This window comes from Gambusia affinis, linkage group LG10, assembly GCF_019740435.1.
Source record: "Gambusia affinis linkage group LG10, SWU_Gaff_1.0, whole genome shotgun sequence".
Taxonomy (NCBI): Eukaryota; Metazoa; Chordata; class Actinopteri; order Cyprinodontiformes; family Poeciliidae; genus Gambusia; species Gambusia affinis.
The window spans coordinates 24,611,203-24,630,842 of NC_057877.1; the positions used below are offsets into that span (position 1 = coordinate 24,611,203).

A 19,640-nucleotide genomic window follows, 5' to 3' on the forward strand; every position below is an offset into this window, starting at 1 on the left:
TGAACTTCAGTTTATTGTAGAGGCGTTTTATGCTATAACTTTATACGCTTAGAAATGAAACTCTTCTCAATGTTTGCGTTATTCTCTAGGTGACAGAACACCAATCTAACTTAAATACAAACATTAGGGGCATACAAATTCTTTTAAATGTATAAATATTAATTAATTAATTACAATATTAATTAATTAATTAACTACAATATTAATTAATTGGTTTCCCATTTTGTCACTTTATAATTTCACACTCACATATTTAGTAATAATCAATAGAGTCTGTGAAAATTGTTGTCAATCCTTTCAATTTATGCTCACATAGTTTGGTCTATTTTTGCAGAGAAGAACTGGCAACTATTCCAGTTTTGGGATGTGTGAAGCTGGTAGAGACAAAACAAAAAAGAAAGACTTGCAGCAACTGAAGTGAAGACTGCTTCTATAAAGTTCACTGCTGGGACTCAATACATACAAGCCATGTTGTGCATTTCTTTGTGTTGGCCTGTCACTTAAAATCTCATCAAAATGCATTCAATTTCAATTCTATATATATATATATATATATATATATATATATATATATATATATATATATATCTACACCAGTGACTTTCTGACATGAGTTACTGAACTGAAAAGTCTTCCCTCATGACATGAAACCCAGACCGTTTTTGGTATGCACTGTTCTGCTAATTCAGTGGTGGTAAGATAAAAAAAAAAAAGTCTTCCTCAAATAGTCTGGTTGAGCATAGCTTATTAAAAGCTATAGTTTTATCACACGTGAACATTCCCGTTAGTACTTTTCTACATTTTAAATAAGCATATTTTCTTAAACGTTTTAGTGGCAACAAACATTATTTACTCCCCATTTGATTCTTGGCCTTGTATTTTTATTTTTATTTTTATTTTTTGAAACATCATTGTGAAGTTTTTCTTGTCTAGCTTTGAGGGGAAGCAAGACTACACCAGTGAGAGATGTTAGTCACCTAGGCAGCACTCATTTCAGATTATGTTGTCTGTACATGATAATAATGCAAAGCAGTGGGTTGACCTGAGGGCAGAACAGTCAAACATTTATTGCACAACACTAAATGATATTGTCTATAAGTTTTATTGTTGCTACTCTGAAATTCCATACTGCTCCTATATTTTAAATTTTTAGGTCTCTGTAAGCAGGATTCCCACAGAGTCTTAAAAGTGTGGGAAAGTATGGAAATAAACTTTAATTATTTACAAGGTCTGGAAAAGTCTAGAAAAAAGAAAACATGGAGCATGGAGCTTCCCTAATTATTCTACTGTTAAACTGAAAAGTTGGTGCTAGATTTGAGTGAAGTTATGCATGAGTAGAATGAAGAAGCAAATCGTTCAGAGATTGACAACACGATTAGAGACACCAACCACCAACTACACTGATATGAACCCAATGTGTAAAACACCACTTTTTTCCATTTAACACCATGAAAAAAGTGTTAAATGAAACAACAAAGGCATTATTGATAAATATCTTTGTTTAGCTTTTAGTTAGTTTTTTAGTTAGTTTGGAGAGCATGTCATTTGATTAGAAACAAATGTTGGTAATGTTTAAGTTTATGAATAAATACACATAACATACACAATGCAGTTCATAATAGTTCTGCTTGACATGGTTTTGCTTCAAATATTTTTCACATTACAAGCTACAACGATTCTTTCAATTTAGTTGGTGTCTAAAATTTGTTTAATACCATTTCAGTACCATGGTGAGTTTGTTGCTCTGAAAGTTGTGGCCGCTAGAGTCTAGAGCAGTGTTTCCCAACCCTGGTCCTCAAGGCACACTGTCCTACATGTTTTAGAGGTTTCCCTGCTTTAATGTGCCTGATTCAACATGTTAATCAGTCATCAATTGAAATCAGCTGCACTGAAGCAAGGAAATACCTAAAACATGCAGGGCAGTGTGCCTTGAGGACCAGGGTTGGGAAACACTGCTCTAGAGCAGTGTTTCCCAATTCCACTCCTCGGGCCCCCCTGCCCTGCATGTTTTAGATGTTTCCCTTCTGCCACACACCTGGACAATACTTAGACCATTTAAAGCTTTTGTTTCTCTTCTTTAATGTTATTTTGATCCTACTTGGTACTATAGCTTCTAAAGCTCCTCTTCTTTGGCTCTGCTCCTAAACTAACTGCATATTTTTTTTAGTCTTTGGCACTAGCGTGCATAGGTTTTTTCAGTTATTTGTTGAGTCTTTTTAACTTCCTGTTTTTCTCTCTGTGGGTAAAAAAGTTCAGTCTGTTTCTGTGCAGGAACGACATTCATTAAAGTAAATAAAAAGTCCTCTGCTGCAAATGTCCCACAAAGAGCATAAGGGACGAGCCTTTTTGATCACTGTTTATAGTGAAACATAGTGAGGCCAGTCAATTTCCAACTTTATGCAGATGATTTTTGTCACCTGGAAAATTGTTTTGCATACATGATTCCATCTGGGGCTGCATAGGAAGGACTCGGCATGTTTTGGTGGACAAGTAAAAGTAAATATATCTGAGATCTTAGTCTTATTCATGCTCTCATTTGTTGTGTAAGTGCCAGACTTTTTGCCATCCCGATTTTACTACACAAAAGGGGCAATGAGGGCAGACCAGCGAGAGTAAGAGAGAGAAAGACAGAAAGAGAGAAAACACAGATATTGGGAATTTCAGCACTGCATATTAACAGAAATAAAAAAAGTTTGTATGCTAGAAGATCCGAGCAGGACATTATATTGTCCACTCCCTCCACTAGCAGTTTTCCTTCATTTCTCCATTTTTTCCATCTTGTTAGACAGAAGCTTCATTCTGTCTAGTACTCATCAACAAATGAACACCATGTCAACTTGCCCTCCCTGGGATGGTCATGTTAAGTCATTTCACTGCACTGTGTGGCATAAATAGGTTGGAGTGCACAAACGCATCATGGGGGTATGAAAGTATTTGTCCTCTTTGTTGATTCAGTCAGTAAAACCAAATAATGTGTTAGATAATAAAACACTGATCAGAATAAATTACTTTTGTGGACTGATCTATGTTTTGTATCTCATGTCTTACGCATATTTTGTCTAAACTTCAGAGCTGAGAGTCCTTGATGGTTTAATAGTTAGATTATGGAGACAGTCAGTATTGAAATAAGAAAACATATTAACCACTTGAAAACTTTGCTCTGTTTGCAGTTTTGACGTGGAGAATGGCCCATCAGCTAGCTGCAGCCCATTGGACCCCCAGGCGTCCCCCGGCTCGGGTCTGGTGCTCCACACCAACTTCCCGGGACATAACCAGCGCCGGGAGTCCTTCCTGTATCGCTCTGACAGCGACTATGAGCTTTCTCCCAAGTCCATGTCACGAAACTCCTCTATCGCCTCTGAACTGTAAGTTATTGTACCATTGAGACATTTTAAAAGAAAAATTAATGGTGTTGGCCTGTCCTTTGCAGCAGCAACAGCTCTGGAAAGGTTTTCTACACAGTTTAGAAATGTTTTTCTACTATTTGACTATTTGACCACTTTTCTAGGAGAACATTTGTGAGATCAGACTCTGGTGTTGGTCATCCTATTTATTCTTAAAGGATTGATTGTTTGAAGTCAGTGCTTTCATGAAGCTCTCTGGATACTGTTCTTAAGATAATCTGAAGGTCAAACAAAATCCGGAGGCCTGAAGCTGTTGACTCTGCAGACAGTTGGTGATTCCAGCATACTCTTAACCACAGCCTGAGCTGATACAACTATATGATTTAGTGTGAACTAACCCTCCATGGCTAAGTTGTAGTTGTTTCCAACTTCTTCAGTTTTTTAATATCTCTTGATTTTGGAGGGTTTTGTGCTTAGAAACTTTCATAAAACAGCTGACGTCCCAAACTACAATGGGAGGCATGGCATCTGAGAATCTAAGTGCAGGATCTCATACTTTTTGGCTGCAGAAAAGACTTGAATACCTGCATTCATTAATTAGGAGGGTCTCCTTTAGGAACTTTTGAAGTTGCTAATTTCTCAAAGTTGATTGCTGATATTGCAAGATTGAATCTACAATGTTGAACAATCCAATATCGCATTTCCCTAAAATCGTCCTGACATCGTCATAAACATGACATAACACCTGTCATGAACATGAGTAAGTCTTCATGAATATTTATGACTTTTGTCATAAAGTGTCATTCGGTAAATCATGACACTTTTAATACAAAGTTGACATTATTCAAAATGTCTTTGTTATGACAACTTGACATTAACCAAGAAATCATGATTCGATATAAATGTGTTATAAAGAATTACTGATTAAACTTTAAGAATTATTTAGCTTTATGTTATTAAAGCTAAAGTTTAATCAGTAATACTTTTATAACAAATTTATGTCAGATCATGAATAATGATCTGACATAAATGAATAACAGTCTTGTTCACAACCCGTCAAATAAAATGTTACCCTACTCCCATTAGACTATACCTACAGCACAATGAGAGCCGAGGGAACAAAAGTTGAATAAAAGTCAAATTTGACTTCTCACAAACAAAATGATAACATTCTGCACATATGATACTGAAGTTTAACTATGTATCCTCACTATGAAGCACAGCAGTTCTCTTTTAAATAAATAAGACCTAAAAAAAGCAGTCAGGTATCTTGCTCAGGGTAAATAAAATCAGCACAATCACCTCTGTTTTCACCTCTGACCATTCTGCAAATGAATTGTGTAACCTGTAATGTAATTACAGTTATATAAAGCATTGGTCATGTTCTTAATATAGAGCTCTTACCTAAAAATAACTAAGTTCAGAAGCCTCGCAGCACTCTAAAATTTGCTACTCTCAAAAATACTCCCATAAAATGTATTAGCTTGTTTTCATTTGGTTAACATAAAATTGCTAAACATTCCAATAATTTTTCCATTACACATGTCAGCAAGGTTAATACAAATTTGATGTCATTTAATGTTTTTTGCTTCCTAATTCTGAAATGATTTTAGATCAAATTGTTTACTCACTTAGACATTGTCTGAATGCCACTGTAGTTTGGGTCACTGAAACAGGAAGAGGAAGTTCTTTAAGTCACATCATATTGTATGTTTGCACTTCTTCCACAATATTTACCATTTCTAACAGATGCTTTATTTTCCAATTTTATGAAAATAAGTCCATAGAAAAGTAATATTTGGGGCAATTTGCTTTTTATAGTTTACTTACTGTATTTCTCCCCATGCAGACATGGCGATGACCTGATTGTAACTCCATTTGCTCAGGTAAACACCCCATTGTCTGCTTTCTGGAATGTTCCTGTTTTCTTTTATTTCCCTATTGATGAATAATATTTGCTGAACCAGGTTGGATAAAACCAAGCCAGATAAAACAAATATTTAATGGCTGTGTATCACAGAAATAAAACAGCTGCTAAACTAACGAGCACAAAGGATGCCACTGATCACCTCTCTCACTTCCTTTGTAGGTTTTGGCAAGCCTTCGAAGTGTGAGAAATAACTTCACTGTTCTGACAAATGTCCAATGTGCCTCCAGCAAGTAAGTATGACAACATCAAAGATCAGGCATGAAAAGTTTATTTTTTCCTGCTTTGAGAATACATCAGCAGTTGCTCACAACATTGTAAAAATACCTCAGTCAGACATAAAAAAGAACAAACATATAGAAAACTGCATCTGCAATCAAGTCCAATGTTTATTCGAAATAAACATGGACAGAAAATAGCATACCTTGAAAATTCTTTTTATAAAACAAAGCACATTAACAATTCAGATTGCAACTCCATCCACATTCCACATAGTGTCAGTATTGAGTTGTAGATAAAATTGAGGTTAGACATGTGACATCACTGCTGATCCCACCACTCACCAGCTGAAATACTAGTTGGTGCAACAAACACTATCTTCATACAGACACAGAAATGCACAGATTGAGACAGTCTGCAAAGAGTTTTAACGTTTTGCAGTAATAATTTGTCACATTTAATAATTTGTTGAAACTGATTTTTGTAGTGTAAACAACCTTTTGTAAAATTTTCTGAAGGTAAACTGATGTACTAAGAGATACTCTGTTGTTCTGAGGCAAATGCAGTCTCACATGGACCCACTTATCTATTGCTTTTAAGTGTCCATTGAGTCTGCAAAAATTCATTTTACATTTTTAAGCAATTGTATGACAGCACCATTGTTTTTCTTACAGAATCAACAATATTCTTCAGCATCTGCAGTCAGTACTGAATCATATGTTCTTAAAACATATGAATCATAATAGGTCACCTTACTATGTTCTTTCCCAAGTGAAGACGTATTTATTTGTGCATATTTCGCTTTCTAAACATGCCAATGGCAGTCTGCTCCAGAAGCAACCAGATTAACAGCTGGTATGGAGTTCTGACTACCTGAAGGCTGTCTGACCTACATTTGTCTGACTCTCCTTCAGAGACAGGAGTGAATTGCTAGAGACAAGGGCATGTAAACAGACATTGACAAATATATTAATATGCAAACTTACTATATTTATTCTACACAGAATGTTAGATGCAAATTTCAGTGCATTTTAAACCTCCTTAGCATGAATTCACACGTTATCATTGAAGTTATATATTGTGATATCGCTTTATTAAAATTTTTCCTAGCTTTTTTTTTTTTGACAGATCCAGTCAAAGGTAGAAATCCTGTGATAGTCCCACCTCCTGTAAGGCATAAGATCTTGCTACATTAAAGCATTTTCATAAAGTCTGTAAAAGGAAAAAGAACAACACTTCTGTGTCTGCATAGGATAATTGAACGATAATTGATACTTTATATAATTTTGTAAAACGTCCACTTTATCATCTCTGTTTGCTTTACACAATTGCTACCACAATTTATTCCGTGTGGATGCAAATCTATGTTTGCTGCAGGTCTTGATGCAAACATAGAGTTAGATTTTTCCTGTAATCTGATATTTTCTTGCATGGTCAAATGATGCGATCCAAATCAGATTTCTGTGTGAATGGTTTAATACCCCAAGCCAACCAGCAGAAGGACAAGAAGAACATAGGCATCACACAGCAGTACACTGTTTAAGGAAGTAATAATAGATGCAACTGTTTATGGATCAATTTTTAAGTTATTCAGCAATGGCAGCCAACAGTATAGTGGTAAGATCATAGCAAAGTGAATTAAGTCAATGAAAAGAAAGCACAATCAACAGCAACTGTGGAGAATTGACTCCACCTTGTGTAGATCATTTTGAATCCCATCCAGTTTCTCATCTTTCATCTTGGAAACATCAGTTTTGTCTTCTTTTTCTAAAGCACTTGTGACAGGATTGCAACTAGACATGAAATGCTGCAAGTCACAGAAGAGCACAGAATAAACTGGTCTAAAAGTAGACTAACAGGAGCAGTCCCTAGTTGCATATTGGCAAAAGAATCTGATCTGGTTTGGATTTGTCTGCTGTGAGAACACAGCATAAAATTGTTTGCTGAACCATTCGTATTAGGATTCTTGGCTTTATGTAGATAACATTAATTAATATGTTTTACATTCATCTGATTCTGAAGCAGCTAAACCAAAGGAGATAAGATTTTTGGAAATGCTGAAAATATCCATGGCACCTGCACTGATGAAGATTCACTCACCTCTGCATGCATAATGCTAAAATACGTAAATATGGAACATGAGCTGGAAAAAGATCAGTAATACCACAATAAAAAGTGACCTTTCCTTACATTGTATCATACTTGCTGCAATGTACTTCTTCTTCCTCATGACTGTGATGCAAATAACATCTTCAAGACATGTATGTGACCAGTTTTTCATAGAAATACAAGCAATAAGAATTTGCATAAACAAAAAATAATCCCTGCACCAATGTCATTAAATGGCTCAATTAGAGATTACATAAAACTTGAATGCATCCTTTTGGTAGCATAGAACCAATAAAAAAAGCTCCTAGGCCTACGTCATGCATTTTCCAAACACTTTTATGTTCCTTACTGTATATATCTAAACATTTATTGTTCTTAAGAAGATAAAACATAAAGTTGTTTTGTTTTTTTATCCTAGCCCCTCATGCCCTTGAGCAAAGCTAACGTAACATATGCTTGGCTTCAGTGTTTTCTTTCCCTTTATTGTGCAAAAATTCTATTTTTTTATTACTTTGGATTGGAACTGTATTTCCTGAGTTATTAGACTAAATTAATGGACTCAATATGCAAATTGTTGTTTGATCATTTTTACTTTACGTAATTTTTCTTTCTTTTTCTTCAATCAGGAGGTCTCCAGCAGCAACAACTCAGCCTCCAATCACCAGAGTTTGTCTGCCTGGTAAGAAGTCTCATGTGATATGTCAGCTCTAATTAAGGATTTACTTATCTGAGTTACATCTGATTTGAATAATCTATCACAGAATATATCTTCCTCCTTTAGCCCCCTAAATCACAATTTTCTTTATTCATCTTGTCTTTTTCTTTCTCGAACTCGCCTACGTGACAACTCTCACTTTTTTGCCATCTGTCTGCAGCCTCAGCCCTGTGGTCCAGACTAGTTTGTCATCAAGCTCATTAACATTGTCCAAACACATTTTAACAGGCAACTCAGACAAAAAAAAATCTCGCTTATGCACACACAGTCTTGCACATGCACAGCTGTGTGTGTTACAGCAGCTCATTCCAAGATAACAGCAAAACACTCTGTTTGTCTTTCATCATAGTTAACTTTAAGCCGCTGTGTGAGAGTTTGTGAGCTGTGGTGTGATCTCTAGACACATGTACGTCTAGATCTTGAAGACCTGTGTGAGAATCTATGGTTAAGTCTTCAGGATTTTCTGAGCAGTCTGTAATACAAGGTAGATATACATGGAAAATACATGCTTTAAAGATACTCTACTTTTCTAGAAGAAATGAACATAAAATTTCTGAATTTATTTTTCTTTTTATTATAGCACAGTTGCAACTTCTGAAAATACTTAAAATGGGTGGCATATGTTTTCCAGGCACATATTGTCACCTTATAGTGCAATCAAATAACTGTTACCTTCAGTTGTTATAAAATGTTTTATATATCAAACATGACTTAAAAAAAATAACTTTGTAATCTAATGCCTTGAAACTGTGTCCATGTCTCTTTGAGAAACTCCTATTCTTTATGACGCTCTGCCTTCAGCATGCCATCACATCAGTGCATCTCATTATGCCTTAAACAACCGTTTGACTGAGACGTAGTTTGTATGATCAGATCAGCAGGACCAAATTTCAGTAAAGTGTTTACTAATTGTTACTCACATTAGTCTGAAGGAACTGAGTATGGAAAGTGGTGTTTTGTGAGAGCCAGCGTTTTGGCACCCCCAAATGGAGTCTGTCAGAGATTCAAATGATTCCTCAAACTTGCATGAAAGAATCAAAGCAACACTCCTAGTATGTTTTGTTTTATGGGGGTCATGACACGACATAAAGGCCCACTTTTAAAACTTTGGTATTGACCAAAAATACTGAGTTTTGATTAAATATTGCAACTGGTGTCAGTAATTATATCCATACAACAAGCAGAATACATTTAAAAGTATATATATATATATTTACTGTCAGAATATTGTTTTGATGTTTGTCAAATCATCATTAACGCTAAATAATTATGCACCCTGTGTTACCAAAATATGGAAACTTAATTTAAAGAAATATTTAAAAAATAGTATTGAGATAAGTCACTGTAAATAGAGCAATGCCTCCTGACTTCTTTTGCTTCACACCTATCGGCCCTTCATGTTTTGCACTGTCAGGTCAGAACAATCAACTAACATGTTGATTTTTAAAGAGCGAGACAATTCACAATGAAACTGAGAACAACGAGCGTTTTAACCGTCAAATGCCATGTTTTCAAAGAAACCCACTCGGGTCAAATGTGACGAAATCATAGGACAAGTGAAACTACAGAGTTGGGGAGTTCAAAGGTTAGTACTGTTTTTGTAAATCTTTCCTTTTGCCTAGCTTCTGTAACATGCATCATTTAATTTAAGTCTGTATTTGGACCAAATTAGAAACAGAAGTTTAACTTATGTCAATTTAAAAAATTTTCATAAAATTTTATTATTCATGTGACCAGTTTTCAGATAATTCTGGTTTGTAAAGCTTGAATCTTGTTGCTCACTTTGGATGATGAATATATTTGTGTAAATTACTCTTCATTTTGGTGTTAAATGGCCCCGTGAGTATTGCATTGTTTTAAACAGTTTAAAAGTTGCCCCGCATAATGTTGGAATTGTGGACCGATATTATTGAGTCTATCAAGGCATATATGCATCATTTATGAGTAACGTCAAGAGTGTGTATGAGTGTGTGTGTGTGTTATGGGGAGGTGTTCCTGTGGTTCTAATTGACGTCAGCACGCCTGTATGTGGCTTCTGTTGACTTCCTGTTTAAGCAGATGGACTGAGTTTTCACTTCCTTCTTCAGAACCGTAGCTCATCAGGTGCTCATGAGTTTGACTACAAGAGTTTGGGTGTGCGTGCGTGTGCGTGTGCATGTGTGGGCGTGAGCGTGAGTGTGTCTTTGTGTGCAAAGAAGTGTGCCTCAGACCGCTCCATGTTTTAAAATGTGGCCTATTTTGCTGCGATTATGAGACGCATTCACGGGCATTTTTTGTTTTGTTTTTTAAATGTTTTCACATTTTAAATATATTACTTCATTGGATCTACTTTATTCCGCAACTGACACCTGTACATCGAGGTGACTTCCTGTTAATGTTTTCAAATTCTGTAATTTATTTTCTTTCTAAAATCTTACCATTTTTGTAATTTTCATTGTTAAATTTTTTCCCCCACTAGTTTCTACAGGGAAATGGAAATTTGAGCTAAAACAAAATGGATTCAGGGTCCAGAAATTAAAAAGAAAAACAATAAAGTTAGCTTTTATTTAGTCCGCTTTATTCAAAATAGTTAATTTTGGAGATGCACCAAACCGATATTTAAATCTGTATTGGCCCCAATACTGAAAAAAAAAATCACAATGCATAAAGGCAGATCTATTCAGCCTAATTCTATATTAGCTTTTTATTTGTTTTACATCATAATTACAATAATTACACTTTCTGAATGGTTTCAGAGAAGTTTTGTTGCATTTTATTTTGAAATGTTTGACCAAGCAATTGTTTTAGTTTGTTTCCTGATCTTTAGACAAAAAAGACAACTTCTATTATTATTATTATTTTTTAATTCTACTTAGTGCTGGGAACTAAAGCAATAGCAAAATCAATAGATCAGAAGTGCCCAAACCTTTTGAGACTTTTTGGTACAAAATTGCAACATTTATTACATTTTCAGCGGTGTGGTTCACTTTCACACTGCACTGTGTCAAAAGAGCAGACAAGCAATAAAAGTGTAGAAATGGAGCGTGCTATGGTGGCGCTGGGGGTTAGCACGCCCCACGTTTGGAGGCCTTAGTCCTCGACGCGGACGTCGCATGTCTTCCCCCCTCTCCTCGCCCTCCTTCCTGTCGCCAAAATACTAGCCACTAGGCCAGCTCCTTTCAGAAAACCTATAAAAAACATTTAGGATTTTTATAGCTTTGCAGCATTTGTCTGCAAGGTTTGCTCATGTTTTTCAATTTAATGATTTTTTTTTTCTCTCATTTTTATATTTTAGAGTCAAAGTTATTGTATGCATAGATTAATTTCCAAGACTTGCCAAACCAATTTTGGTTTTATCTAATCACTAGTTTCAGAGTATCCAGAAGTTTTGACAGAGTTGCTGCTTTAAAACTGCAAACAATTCCACTACTGCAATTTAAAGTCTCCTTAAGTGTCAGATTGATTTGGATTTACTTCCACTTTATGGAGTAAATACAACCCATCTCCCACTTGTTGCTGAACTCTTCCAGTAAGCTGGCTAAAAGAAGGCAGTTTGATATTTATCTTGTAAGATAATAGAAGAAATACAACGAATTTCAATAGTTTAGATCCGGTTTCATGCATTTTTATGATTTGGATAAGTTAAATTGTGAGCAGATCTTTGTATTTCAAAACACAATTTTTTGCCATGAGACAGACTGGCGACCTGTCCAGCGTGTAACCCGCCTCTCGCCCGAAATGTCTTGTTGGAGATAAGCACCAGCACTCCTCCTGACCCACTAGAGACAAGGGTGTAAAGAAAATGGATGGGTGGAGGGAACACAAGTTTTTTGTTTGTTTGTTTTTTTACAAATAGACACAATGCGTTGGGATTGCGCTATAGCTTATATAACCCCCCTCCTCCAACCCACATTCACACAATTTCCTCTCAGCTTGACTTCATTCAGCTCTCATGATCTCAGACCACATCCTCACTGAAGGCAGCCCACAGTCACATAAAACACACAAATTTACAATAAAGACCCCCCACACATCAACCCCTCCCCTCCTTTCTACTCCCCACAACCCAGTTCTTCCTCTCTGCCTCTGTCCTCCCTTCTCTTATTTATTCCAGCTTGTGTTTTTGCTTCTTCTTGTTTTCATTCATCTTTTTGTTTCCCTTCTCTTTGATTTGGGAGTTGCTGGAGCAGGAAATATGAGGCAGGAAGAGAATATCGGATTGTTCCTGTTTTGCTGTCCCTCAGCTGTTGTAGCTTGACGGAACCCGGTGGAAACCATGCAAAGACCAAGTGTGTATGTGGAGAAAAATAGGATGCAAAAAGACAAAGGCCTATTGTCTGTCTTCACACACTGCACAGACTGACAAACTGATATATAACATGATATATGCACCAAAATGAAAGTTCTTAATTTTTACCTTACCACTATTCACAGTGGAAAGCTTGTAAAGGAGATTTTTAAAACAGTCTGCCCAAAGAACACTGGTAGATTTTCATTGTTGGATCATGCAGCAAAGATTTGTTTAAAGGTTTCTACACATTGCTGTGTAGAAATGTGTACACAGCACATTTCAACCAGTGACCAGTGGTTGAGACACACTGTTGAGTGTCTCAACTCACTCAACCAGTGAGTGAGTTGAGACTTTTGTTTTGAATTGCCTCTATGTACAGTACATTGATTGCAGTTGACCCCTGTCAGTATTTTATTTACTATAAAATACTGACCCATCTCTCACTTGTTGCTGACAGTGAGTGGTATTGTCAGTATTGTCAGTATTTTATCATTAATTTTTTTATTTACTGACTGATATTTTGTCAGTCAGTAAATTTATTTACTGTAAGCAAAATGTATATTTTATTTACTGTCAGTATTTTATTAAATATAAAATGCTGACAGATGGAAACCTTTTTTCTTATTTTATCTAATGTTACATAAATTCAGGCTGCACTGCCTAATCCGTTAAATGTATAAGTTAAGGGGAACTGATACAACCTGGAACAACAATGGATCAACTTCCACTTGTACTATTTCTATTCAGTTTGTTTTGAATGAAAAAGCCCAGAGAATGCATTGTTTTCCAGTACATTGCGTGCTAAAGTTTCAGAATAAAAGCTCAGAGCACACTGTACACTCCAATGTTGTCATGCCACGTTCAATACCTTATCAGCAAAAATGATCATCCCTCAGTTAAAGTTGTCGACTTTCTCATCAGGTGCGGTGTACTGCTGAGTTGGGCAGGAAAACTACAGCACTTCTTTCTCAGAAGATAAAGACAGAAATGCCACAGATTATCAGTACATAGATTATGAAAGTAGATGTTGAATAAGGGATGTCAGACGGACGTCAGGCTTTTTTGTGAAGGAAACCTTTTTTTTAGAGCTGGAAACTTATAACAATATTTACAACAGTTTTTGCAGAGCATACCTCTTTACTCAACAGTTAGTGATGATAGTAATAGGAAAAATGATTACCATCATCTTACAAACAGGTTAGTAAGGTCTGCTCACACACATGCTAAACATTTCTGCATAACAGACCGTCATAGTCCCAAAGCAGCTGTTTGGTCGTCACAGCAACAGAGGCAGGAAATATTCTGCCAATTCTCACAGCATTTAGCTGTGAGAATCCCACCAAGGTATGACCTGACTTCCTGGCCATGTTGACCAATGTGATGAAATGTGATCATCCAGGATACATGTGATGTAAAAGCCCATTGAACTCACCAGACCTTTGTCACATCCACATCTTGTACGTCTGTGTGTTTGTGCGTTAGGCTGACTGGTGATGTGGAAAGGGGTCAAAGAGTTGACTTTTTTTCATTCCATTGTGTCCTTCCATTGTGTAAATGTTTTCATATGAACCCAGCTGGCCCTAGTGGCATCATCCCAAAAGGAAGCCATCCTTGTTGTTTGGTCATCTGGTCATAATAAATATGATCAAGTTTGAAAGGTGTTGAGTCACTAAGGACATTTGTGTAAAACCCATCAAGTGGTTGATAGTAACAGAAACTGGCATAGTAAAAATAAATAAATGCAGATATCAACCACCGAGCTCGCTCTCATTTATCTTCAGTTTCAAAAACACTTAAAAATTTTGATAAATTTTATTGAAACAAATATTTTTCTTCCAATAATGTCTTTGGGTGGCAAACAATATAAATGCCACTTTTTAGTTTTTCTCCTTTGTCATTGCCCTTTAACTGAAACTAAAACTGCCTACCTCCACTTGGTGCATTTCCCCCTCTTTTGTAAAAAGAGACTGTTCCTCTGTTCCATAATTTTTAAAATAAACCAAATAGTTCTTTAATTTCACAATAAGATAAGATAAGATTTATTTGTCATTGTCATCAACAAATTACGAGATTGAGACCGTGCTTGACTCGAGTTAAAGTGCAGGTTATATACACATACACAACACACAATATAAATATACATACATAAAAAGATGAAGAAACAAACAGCACAAAACGAGAAATAAATAGACATCAGAAGATGGTTGCAGCGTTCTGACATAGGTGTGCAGGCTACCAAACACATTTCATTTTCATTGTAATAAAGGAAAGAAATTGTGTTTTGGTTGAAGGTTGCAAAGGACAGGAAATTATATATACACATTAAAAAAAAAGAACAAGCTGGCTTTTCACCTTTGCACAGTCAAGGAGTCATTTGAAAAACCTTTTCTCGTTCAAAACTGGACAGTAAATAATTGTCTCCTTTTGTTAAAAATATTGATTTTTCAAATCTTCCTTAAAAGAATCTGAACAGCAGGTGTGTTGGTAAATCTGAACATAACTTGTACGTCTCATTTAAGTTGGAAGGAAAATGGCTTGGTTTTATTGACAGTTATGCAAGCTATGCCTTTATAGAATCTGATTAAAACTGCAACGACCCTCAACTTTAAACTGTAAGAGAGTGTAAGTGTAAGAAAACAGATTTGGCAGTTTGGTCGACTTAAAGAAAACATGTTTTTACCAAAATAAGTCAAATGTTTTGGAAAATGTTAGATTTCATTCATTTAAACTCTTTTCTGTGTCAGCAGAATGAATGATGCACAACACGAGTCTCTTTATAAACGTTGTTTCAAAGGAGCCTTAGACAGCCTTAAACTCCTTTCACCAAGCAGTGACCCAGTGCGTGCAGGAATGCACTGCTGAGGTCGCAGAGATCAGGAGGGAGAGTCAGTACAGCAGGAGGGATGAAAGAAGGAGAGCTCTGCTGGGAGGGACACCAGAGATAAGTCATCTTAGGAAAGGAGGAAAAGTTGACTAAAAGGTGCTGCAGAAGATACGATGCAGAGGACACAAGAAAGAGCTTTTAACATCATAATGTGGTCATACGTCAATATTTGTTTACTTTAGTTGACGGTTTTGTGATTAAACAGCCACCAGAACATATACCCAGATAAACTCTAACTAAAGAAAAGTCCTACCTGTGTGCATCCTTTTTAACAGGCTTTCTCACAACTACACCGATTCCAAGATACGAGGCCAAAATGTAAAGATAAACATATATTATTTAAAATCTTCTCACAAATATGGTGAAGTGGAAAAGCCTTGAGTCAGTCCACATTTTTATTTATGTTTTGCTTCTATTGAGCCAGACTTTCTTATAATCTTTAAAATTATATTAAGCAATAATTCTTTCAGGTGACACAAAATGTGCTTGAGTATAATATTGTCAATTTAAGTCTTTGTTTTTTATCTTTGGCATCCATGTCCATTGCATTTCCATGTCAGTTACCTCACATCAGTGCCTTTTTGCTCAGTGTATGCTAATCTTAATAATGGTTATTGATGATACTTCCCTGACGTTGGACACAGTGGGCGGACAGGACAACAATAATGCTTCTGTTGTCAAGTTCCTTGACCAAACCACATTAGGTCAAATTCAGAAACATAAATTGCCCCTAGTTGCAAAGATGGTTTGTGGCTCTGTATCTTCTAGTTCTGCCAGAATGGTTAGATAAGAATAAAATTATTTGCAAATTGTTAAATAATTTGTGCTAACATATTAATAATAACTTTGTTTATAGTTGGTAAGTGTGGCGCTCTAAAAAACTAATTGTCTGTACTGTCAGTGCAAATTTGATCCTTGAAACTCAGCTGATTAGAGCCCCATGCTCCAAGAACAAGCTACATGATTTAAAAGTCACTGGTTCTGATGATGTCAGAAGAAATTGCTTTCTCCATGACAGACTTATTGCAGATATCCAGCATTTTGCTGCGAACACTGAAGGACCCAATCCTCCTGAAAAACTACTGTCTGTTCTGTCCTTTCTTGTAGAAAGCGTCACTGTTGTGTCTACAGTTCAGTCTCTTTCCAGGTGAACGCTGAAGTATTCGTACTCCTCCACCACCACAGTGTGCTCATCAAAGTAGCAGAGTTCTATAGCATAGTGAGAATGAAGGTAACACTAAATCAAATTTGTTGGTTGTATCATTCAGCAAAGTTTTGACAAGGTGTTGGTCAAGAATAAAGCCAGAAAGGGAAGGATTTAGATTTAATGCACACACTTGTAGCTAATGGAGGAGTATAAGCATCAGATTTCTGCACTCTAAATTAGGTTTTTGAGTTTACATTTCAGAAACAACGCTGCTGTGCCTCAGCCATCTGTGTCAGTGATGTAATGCCGGTAAAGTTTCAAGGTCAGGTGTCTATATATGCATCTGTTCAATAAGGAGGCAGTGTGACGGTGTAAGCATGTTTGCATGTAATAGATATGTTATGCACAAACATCTCTTTCCATTTCTCAGCTCACAAACTGCTCTGCACGTACACCACGTAGGCTGTTGCCATGGCAGTGGCATGCTCCACATCTATAGTGTCTCCTTGTCTCTCGCCTGTGTTATCCAGGTGTCCCAGTACTGAGAAATCCATACTCCTGGCCCCGTTTCCCTGTTTGTAAGCAGCTTAAAGGTCTTGGTATTTCTGAGTCTGGGTGTCTCATGACCCTAAACCCTTTTACTACTTCCCGTCAGTTACTGCTATATTACATTACATTATGCAAGAGAGCAGCAACCTCATTCGATTTTGCCAAAGTTACTGTTTTGTTAGTTGAAATACTTTTTTTTTTTCTTTTTTAATAAAAAGGTATCCAGGCAGACCTGCCATGTTGCCAGGCACTGTAAAGAGGTTAAAGCTTTCAAGATACAACTTATGTCATCATGAGGCGTTTGGTTTTCTCATAAGGGAACTGTTTAGACAGCTGACAGGAGAGGGTGTGATATCTCAGATTACATTTCCCCTCTGATTTACTGCAACCATTCCTTAGACACATAGTTACATCAGTTGACAAGTTTTATTTCTGCATGTTTGCCTGACAGTGAGAGAGATCCTTCTACCATCTTAATTTGTGGCCTTCTCACAAGGTGAAGCACACATGTTGAAGACATCCCTATTTGTCAGTATGTTTGCTTCATGGTTTTTGTGATGTATATCCATTGGTCCACACAGGTATCGGTATCTTCTAGTTAAAAGGAATGAATCAATGTTAACATTGTAAAAATTATGTTTGCCAGGACATTGTTTTTGTTTTTATCCTGGATTTTTAGTATTGTTCGTACCTGTGTTTTCTTAGTTGTTCTTAGTTCTTATTAGATTAGCTTTGCTTCTCCTTTATTTTAGTTCAGTCATTAATGATACAGCCTAGACAGAAAAATTAGTAATAAGTGACTGAATTCAAAAAAAGGTTAAATAATGTTGTTTAATTGTGTCAGGGCTTCTCTATAAGGTTCATGGTGGGAACAAAATGCCCTACACTGATTAAACCATTCTACAACTTGTAAATTTAAAATCTTGTATGTGGAGCCACATTTTCCATACATTTGGGATAAATTGATGTTGAAGAATGTATGCATCTGCAGATGATATTATACAAACGTGCATGCAAATCAAGCCTTTGACTCTTCCATGAGTGTCCCATACAGACACCTTTCTGTCCATAGAAGGAAGTACAAGCTGGGCCGGACTATGATACCAGTGAGGAAACAGGCCACTGAGATGATAGTGACTTCCTCACACACACGTACACACCAGCGCATGCACACACACAGAAATGCACATAAACAACCAGCCTCTCCTGGGAGCTTTTTCAACAGCAGTTCATCCATCTTTCTCTGAGGACAAATGAGTTCCTTTGGTGTGACAGGGAGACAAAGACAAGACAGGGACTGACCTGCGTCACAAAACCCAGCCTGAAAACAGTCCTTTATTACCCCATTCACTATTCATTCACTGCTGCTGGCTAGTTCATAGGCAGGTCTTAAACCTGGCTTTACACAACTGGTCTTTGTTGTGAAGTAAGTTGCAGGCATTAAGGATACTTAAGACTGTCTCTAAAATGTTTGACCTTGACCCTGCTGCCCAAATTTTTACGATCTTGTCATTGGAAGATGTTTTTTTAATCATTAAATATTAACTTAGCCTTCGGAAAGCTCTGAATGTAAACAATACATCTGGAGCTCTGCATTTGCAGACCCTCCATCTGCAAATACACAACATGCTGAAACAGTTTTGCACCAACAAATGAAACATAAAAAAACATGCTGTTCTTCAACATTCTGCATTTTTAAATATGTCTCCCAGACATTTTGACATAAATTTCACATGTAAGCTTAGCATAGGCTGGTATGTAAAACAACATAAACTAGCAATATGGTTTTTACATTTTTAAAAAAGTTAAGAGAAAGTTTTGCATTAAAAAAATGGTTGTTTACATTACACAATACATACTTTGATGGGCCTTTGATGGTCTTTTAATTGCAATTACTTGCAAATCATTGCAATTAAAATCAAATTATTTTAGACAATAATCATGTCCTTGTTTTTTTTAATGATAAACCGATATTTCTCTGCAATTAAGACTGTACAGAAGAGTGGTTGTAAGTCGATAAGCTGATGTTATTCTGACCACTGGAAACAGCACATCATTCATCAGAGATAACCTGCTGAATGTTCACAACAATGTCTATAAACATTATCTATAATTAGTGTTTCACAAATCTGGAAAATGGGACAAAATATCATGACATAATTTTATGTCAATATCTTATTCTGCCAGTGGGCAGCAGGGCAGGACTTTCATTTTAGGCATCAATCTGCCTCTCTTTCATGCATCAGAGTTGGTATTTTAAACTCAGCAGGGTTTTGATAATGACAAGAATATTTTTGGTTGATTTATATTTTTCACTTTTTATCAAGGAATTGCTTGATCCATTGCCCCAGCTACTCTCTTGTCACGTACTTTACCTTTAAAGAGAAAGTCCGTGAAATTGTTGTAGCTGTAGGTTTTACTTCCTTTTTGCAAAGAAGTTATTGGCCTAAGTTCTTTTGAAGCCTCTGAAACCACT

At 36.3% G+C, this 19,640-nt stretch overlaps 1 protein-coding gene across 4 annotated transcripts in view; it reads left to right on the plus strand.

Moving 5' to 3' along the window:
* The window catches only part of pde4ba (phosphodiesterase 4B, cAMP-specific a), a 145,859-nt gene that overhangs the window by 88,418 nt on the left and 37,801 nt on the right, over nucleotides 1–19,640 (plus strand). For all 4 annotated transcript variants that reach the window (XM_044129991.1, XM_044129992.1, XM_044129993.1 and 1 more), the window contains 4 exons: nucleotides 3,171–3,365; nucleotides 5,194–5,230; nucleotides 5,434–5,504; nucleotides 8,226–8,278. In XM_044129991.1, coding sequence (XP_043985926.1) covers nucleotides 3,171–3,365; nucleotides 5,194–5,230; nucleotides 5,434–5,504; nucleotides 8,226–8,278 — 356 coding nt within the window. The remainder of the gene's footprint in view (nucleotides 1–3,170; nucleotides 3,366–5,193; nucleotides 5,231–5,433; nucleotides 5,505–8,225; nucleotides 8,279–19,640) is intronic.